The sequence below is a fragment of the Nansenia antarctica genome (assembly GCF_963989245.1).
Source record: "Nansenia antarctica genome assembly, chromosome: 13".
Lineage (NCBI taxonomy): Eukaryota > Metazoa > Chordata > Actinopteri > Argentiniformes > Microstomatidae > Nansenia > Nansenia antarctica.
The window spans coordinates 10,287,912-10,295,411 of record NC_137683.1 but is presented as its reverse complement, the minus strand read 5'-3'; the positions used below and the strand labels follow the sequence as shown (position 1 = coordinate 10,295,411).

General features: G+C 44.5%; 1 protein-coding gene across 1 annotated transcript in view; it reads left to right on the top strand.

The window, feature by feature from the left end:
- Nucleotides 1-7,500, top strand: part of pde1ca (phosphodiesterase 1C, calmodulin-dependent a) — a gene marked incomplete at both ends in the record, with an annotated part of 118,505 nt that overhangs the window by 99,291 nt on the left and 11,714 nt on the right. Inside the window, 2 exons of the mRNA XM_080543995.1 lie at nucleotides 4,579-4,660; nucleotides 4,793-4,907. Of these exons, the coding sequence (XP_080400121.1) occupies nucleotides 4,579-4,660; nucleotides 4,793-4,907 (197 nt within the window). The remainder of the gene's footprint in view (nucleotides 1-4,578; nucleotides 4,661-4,792; nucleotides 4,908-7,500) is intronic.

The following is a 7,500-nucleotide window of genomic DNA, read 5'->3' as shown; positions in this document are numbered from 1 at the left end:
ACGGCTGACGCTACAGCTGCAGGCTACTCATTTCACCACATCAACAGCCCCACATGAAACAACAGCTATAAAAGCGATAGTCACACATGTATCTCGGCCAATAATTGTGTTATTTTTGCTATACAGAAGGAGCGAAAAATACATGTACACTAGGTTAGTAAAAAGTAAAAGCCACCTTTTCAATCAATCAATCAATCAAACCTTACCTTTACGGAGACAAGATAGACCAAAGTGGTCTGTTTTCAGTAGGCTGCGGTCGCGGTCCTGGAACCCATGATGCTGACGTCCGAAGTCCTTTCTTTATCCAAGATTGGATGAACGGGAGAGGGTCAAAAAATGGCCTTTTTTTGGGCGGCATGGTAGCTACTGTATGTATATACTCCTGTATAGCTAATGAATGAATGTTTGCTTCTCAATAATAGGCTAGGTGCACGATCTCACTACTTCCTGAAAGGCAACTGGTATATGAACATATCCTGTCTCACTCTATTGGTTTAATTGATTAATCAGCTGTGCACTGTGTGTTCCAACGGTTTACCGCACAGCTGATTAATCAACCTTTTGCTGTTGCACAATATTCTACTGCGCCCCATGGTGTCTTGGTGGTGAAGTGCAGGCAGTCAAAGGCCTACTGTCATTCACAGGAGATTAATGGTGCGCGTAGCTCTTTTGGAAAACGTGTTTATTTTACAGTATTTATAATATAAATTAAATAATATTCATTACATTGACATTTTGATCAAATAATAGTTGTGGTAATGTATTATTAGCGACCCCCACAGATTTTTGATTTTACTGCCTTCATGGGAGCTCAGAGAGTCTCAGACCATCTCTATGGGAGCTCAGCTCCCATTGGCTCCCACATAACTCGAACCCTGGTTAGCGCGGTCGTCGGTTATGCGGGAGATCGGGGTTCGATTCCCGCATGGGGCGAGTTACACTACCAAGTCTCCGTTCGCTACACTGGTGTCAGAAAGTTGGGATGGAAGGAAGGCCATCGGAGAGCGTGTCCACGTGAGGGACTTGACATAGTGAAGCGTGAGGGCACGCTTTCCCGAACGGTGAGGATAGTGTGACGATCCTGTATGAGGCCCCGTTAACAGCTCCTCCAAGGGAGTTAACTCTCTTGGTCTAATGGTTAGCGCGGTCGTCGGTTATGCGGGAGATCGGGGTTCGATTCCCGCATGGGGCGAGTTACACTACCAAGTCTCCGTTCGCTACACTATGTTACATAGTGATGGACTTCGCACAGACGAATGTCAGGAGGAGAGGACGTTTTGGTCATTGTTAAAGGTAAGAATGGCCTATTATTTGATATTATTAGAGATATGTATTAATCTATGAATCAAATTAACTCGGGTGGTGTGTAGCCTGTCGGTCTGTTCTTGTTGCCGTTTGTGTATGGACATGTCCGCACAGTCACACACACGGTGTCATTCTGAGCAAACGGCCAGCGCACTGTAGCTGATAGCTGTCCAGGCCAACCATACAGTCTATGCTGTAGTAGGGTTAGGGTTAACTAACGGTCTATGCTGTAGGCTTTATGCAGCCTTAAAATAAATGTACCGCTACATCCGTTTGAGTTAACCTCCGTTGCGAAAGGGCCCCCGCCGCCACCTTGCGGGTGGGCCTCGGGATTTTGCGGTACGCCACTGCTTCAAGTATGTGTAGGACTCTGGGAACAAGCACATTCTGCAATTTAATTTAAAAGTAATTAATCCCATTAATCAGGTAGAAAATCCCGTTTGATGCTAGAGTCATGATTTATAATGGATATGGAACAGTAATGCACAAGAATGTCAAATTTCTTCGAACAAAAGGGTACTTTAGAGAAACAAAACTTACTTTTTAATTACATTAACATTTGTGATAATTAAGGGAGGATTAATAGAGCTATTCATGACAAAGCTAAAATATTATCAAACGCATGGAGAATTGCATTGGATATTAACTAGGATATAGGACACAGGCAAACTGCCTACCCAATCAACAGTGAATCCAATCCCAATGTCTAATTTCATGATTTGATGTCCTTCCATTAGCAGATGGCTAATTAATTTTTCACCCGGTTCTGAGAAAATGTAATTAATTTTAGTCTGGAGCTGCTCTTCCTAGAACTGCTGCAATGAGCTGTGATTTATCGAGGTGTAGCGGTAATGTGTAATCAGTCCGTTTCCAGGTGCTGCTCTACTAACCATATTAATAGACATTTCAAGCACAATGAATGGTCATGAAATATGAATCATTATTTTAACAGAGATTTCTTTACAAATAGGTCCAAGTTTATTGAAGCTGTCTGGAAAGGTCAACAGCTCTGTGGAAATCATCCACATCCTGGAGAGAAGTGGAGTGTGTTTGTTTAGAGGAGAGAGAGGATGCCATTAAAATGACTATGTTTTTTTGAGATGATGAGAGTTGTAGTGATATATACATAGATAGGAGATCTAAATACAGTGGTGTTGGTTCAATTAGGAAACGTACAGTATAAAAGGAATTCAGACAGTCGGTAAACTAAATAATGGTGAATGGTGAATGGTCTTTATTGTCATTGCTACAGTACAGGTACCAAACAACGAAATTTAGGAAATATAAACATTTTGGAAATAGAAGAGAAGAGGAAATGGAGAAGCGTTTAGGTGGAATTGTGCTCATTAGCAACGGCTCAGTCAAGGTGCAGTTAGGTATTTGGTGTTCAGCTCAATATACTGTGTCCTCCGTAAGTATTGGAAAGAGGAGGCATTTGTGTTCTGTTAGCTCTATACTCCAACAGTTTGGATTTGAAATCAAACATGTGGTCAAAGTAGAGATTCTTAGCTTTAATTCAATTGGGGGGGGGGGGGGGCTCCAAACGTATTGGAAAAAGTCATATCATGTCCAAATAAAGTACTCACGCACACTAATGTACTCGAGTATTTGGTCGACAATCGCACACAATCACACACATGCAATAACTGCCTGAAGTCTGCGACCCATTGACCCCACCAGACGCTGGTTATCTTCTCTAGTGATGCTCTGCCAGGCCTGTACTGCAGCCATCCTCTGTCGGTGTTTGTTTTGAGGTCTGTTTGCCTAAACTCTTAGGAGATAAATGCATGTTCAATTGGATTTAAATCTGAAGATTTACTTTTTGCTTTTGGCCCTGAAAATCTCCCTAATTACTTTTGCCGTATGTTTGGGGCCATTGTCTTACTGTATAATAGTGCCAGATTCCAAACATTCCTCTTGCAGTCACTCTAGTACATGATAATATGATGTCTTAAAACAATTTTCTTTTGTAGGTACTTTTTAGCAAACTATAACCTGACCATCCTCTTTGAGGATAACTTTTTGAAGGATAACTCACGGATGGTAGTCTCTGAGCTCACCAGCGCAACCTTTCTTTTTAAATGATAGCTTGACTTGATGACTTGACTTAAAACCTCATAGGAGCCAACGGACCCCCATGGGCATCCGAAGTGATATAAAGAGTTTACCTCGATCAATTCTCTTCAAAGATATCACATTTTTTTCACAACTTTGCATGCTATACGATGCCACCATTTTTTTCCAGAGACGGTAAACACGGTCACATCCAGTTTTCTCCAACTGGAGAATGTGTCATGTCCGGTTTCAACGCCGAATTTCCATACCATTGGTCGGCCAACCCCAAAAAATCCCCCCCCCCCCAAAAAATAAAATAATAATCTGATACATGAGAAAGGTCAAAGGTCAAAGATGGTGCCAACATATCTCCAAATGGCCTAAACATAGGTGTCCGCCTAAACATACCTGTACTAAAACAGGTACAAAGTTGCACATTACTAGCATCGACTTTGGCACAAGTACTAATAAGACCCTGGAGTACTGATTCCTAGATGATTTGGGCTTCGTTATCAGGTTTCCAAGGTGATATTCACTGTAAAAGCTGTTGTTTTTTTAGGCGGAGACTGAATTTGAGATGTTTTATAATGTTCTAGCTCTATTTGCTCTGACACAGTAACATAGATTTTGATTCTGACACTTCTACAGCCACCCCACAGGTGTTAGCTTTCATTTGATAACAAGATCATTATGAAGGCCCTTGTGATTGTGGAGATATTCTATATTCACTGTGGGCATGTCATTTCGAGCAGAAAACCAGAAAAATTAGGTGGATAAGATGAGGTTTTAATGATGGCTTTGACTTGAATTGACTCCAAAGGCAAACACAAAGCCTAGACTCAATATAAGACATTGACAGCTCTCTTACGACTGCACAAATGATGTGACAGAAGACAGAACACGTCATGACTAAACAGAAACAACTGTCAGCTCAATACTTTTGGTGCCATGAAATAAGGGGACGACGTATAAAAAGGGCGGTCATTTCTAAATGCTTCAACCAATCTGACATTTTTTTTATGTTGAATTGAAGCTGAGAATCTCTACTTTAACCTTATACTTATTGCTTGAGTTCAAATCCAAGCTATTGGAGTATAGAGCTAAAAGAAGACAAAATGCTTCCTCTTTCCAATACTTACGGAAGTCCTTCTGGTCAAACGCACCGTATGTGAACTGTCAGGAGCACGTTTGATTGTGTCTAATGTCTAATGTTCTCAGGGGGATAAAGAAGCAGAGCTGGGACTGCCCTTCTCCCCTCTCTGCGATCGCAAGTCGACCATGGTGGCCCAGTCTCAGATAGGTGAGTGAAACAATCAACTAAAAGAATATTCCTAGTCTAGGAAAAGAAGAAAAAGTGCCAGGCTGTCCTGTGAGATGACAAACATTTCCTGTGTACCATGATGACACGATTGTGTTCCTCCTATCTCCTCAGGGTTCATCGACTTCATTGTGGAGCCCACGTTCACCGTCCTCACAGACATGACAGAGAAGATTGTCACCCCACTTATCGAAGAAGCCTCTGGCCTCACTGGTTTCAGACGCTCCAGGTATGATGACCTTTAATCCTGACCTTTAACTTCATTATAATTCAGACACACACACACACACACACACACACACACACACTCACACACACACACACACACACACACACACACACACACACACTCTCACACACAGTATATCAACATCACATGTTGATCCAGTAATGGTGATGATATGCAGACGAATCATACAGTTGTTACGTGATGTGCAGTAGAATGTGAAGACATGTTCAGCACTATATTATAGGTGAATGAAAGGTAAGGCAAGGCAAGTTTGTTTGTATAGCACATTTCATACAACAGAGTCAATTCAAAATGCTTTACATACAGCATTAAAAGAAAAATACAGTAAGAGAAGGATAGTAAGAAAATAAAAATGCTGAATATATATATATATATATAGTACAATCTTATCCTCCATGGGCCCTGAGGGAGATGAACTACACTCACAAACAATTCTACAGTGTCATTTCAGAGGCTTGACTGTTCTTTAAACAAAGTGAGGCTGTTTTATAAACCAACACAACTGTTTTACAAACCAACACAACCAACACAAATAGCTAAAGAGCAGTTACAAGGTTGCATGCCCTTTAAGCGAAACAAATGTCCTCACAACGTCTACACACCACAGCTAGCGCTTCTCCAGATCAACGTCGAAGGTCTTACCATCGCCAAGATTGACATCCTTGAGCAAGTAGCCAAAAACAATGTGACAGTGGTCATCCTGCAGGAGACTCACATGGAAAATAAGAACATCCTGAGGGTTCCTGGATACACCTTGGCTGGTCACATCGCCAATAAACATCATGGCATTGCCACATTTGTCTGCAAAGACATGGCCTGGTCAGCCGTCGGACAATCTCCAGAGGGTGCAGAGATAGAATGGATCGCCACCAAAGCGCAAGACACAACCATCGGCAACATCTACAAGCCACCCCCAAGCAGACTGATCCCATCGTCCCTGCCATATGTCCCAGCCCTGCCGTGTACGCTGGTGACTTCAGTAGCCACCTGTAAGAGTCTCTAGGCACAGAGGGAGGGCGACACAGAGGAGACTGGGCCTCAACTGTAGACGCGACACTCCTATACGACCCTAAGGAGACACACACCTTCTACTCTGCATGATGGAACAGCACCACCAATCCAGACCTGGTATTTGCTAAACGGTACCACAACCAGCCACGATGTTCCGCTGGTCACACTACCGACTATCACTCATCACCATTCCATCGTTGGTCCAGCCGGTGCAAGGGAGGGATGTCAACAGGTGGAACTTCCGGAAAGCAAACTGGGCAGGCTTCACTAAACTGGTGAATAAGGCAGCTACAGGTCTACCACACCCGTGCCCCAACAACCTGAACGATGCCTACGACTCGTACCGCAAGATGCTGCTAGCCGCCACCAAGAAGAATCCCCCGCGTGTATGCAAAGTCTATGTCCCCTGCTGGGATGACGAATATGAAAACCTACTTCGATCCCACGCAGAAGCACAAACCAGCGATGACAGGAACAAAGCAGCTGATGATCTATTCTGCAGGTTACACAAGAAACGTAGACAACGATGGACAGAGACTGTGGAATCAATTGACTTCACACACTCCAGCCGCCGGGCGGGGCAGACCCTGAACAAGCTCACCAGAAGGTCAACAACTCCTGCACGGCGTCCCATCACCGCAAACCCCATCGCGTCGCTCCTGCTTAGTAATAGCTGCTTCCTTAATGCAGACAAGGACTTCACTAGGAAAACATCAGCAAGAGTCCATGAGCTGCACAGGGCCCCAGGATGCGATTCCAACCTATCCACCACCTTCCCAATGCAAGAAGGCAGGCCATCCAACGCCTGAAGACCGGCAAGGCACCAGGCATAGACGGCATCCACCCTGAGTACTTAAAACATCATGGCAAGAAGGCAACCGACTGGCTCTGTTCCTTCCTCTCTGCATGTCTCTTCCTCTCTGCATGTCTCTGTTCCTTCCTCTCTGCATGTCTCTGTTCCTTCCTCTCTGCATGCCTCCAGTACTCAAAGCTGCCAAAGATCTGCCGTCATGCAAAGGTGATCGCCCTGCCAAACAAGCCAAGCAACGACCCCAAGGGATACCGGCCCATCTCATTGCTGTGTGTACCATACAAGCTCCTCGAACGCCTCATCCTGGCGCGCCTCACCCTGGCGCGCCTCAGCCCAGTGATCGATCCCCAGCTGCCGAAAGAACAAGCTGGCTTTCGAAGCGGTAGGTCAACAGCAGACCAGGTGACCCTCCTGTGCCAGGACATAGAGGACAGCTTCCAGGTAGGAGAGAAGGCTGGTGCCGTCTTCCTGGATCTCACAGCCGCCTACGACACTGTCTGGCTACGTGGGCTACATATGAAGCTTCTGGAAACCATCCCAGACAAGCACTTGGTGAGCTTCATAATGGAGATGATGAGCAACTGCAGCTTTCGCCTACATACCAGCAACGACCTACATACCAGCAACGACCAAAGCAGCAGGGTGAGAAAGCTCAAGAACGGCCTCCCACAGGGCTCAGTGCTGGCACCATTGCTGTTCAACATCTACAGTATATCTATGACCTACCTGCAACAACATCAAGGAAGTACG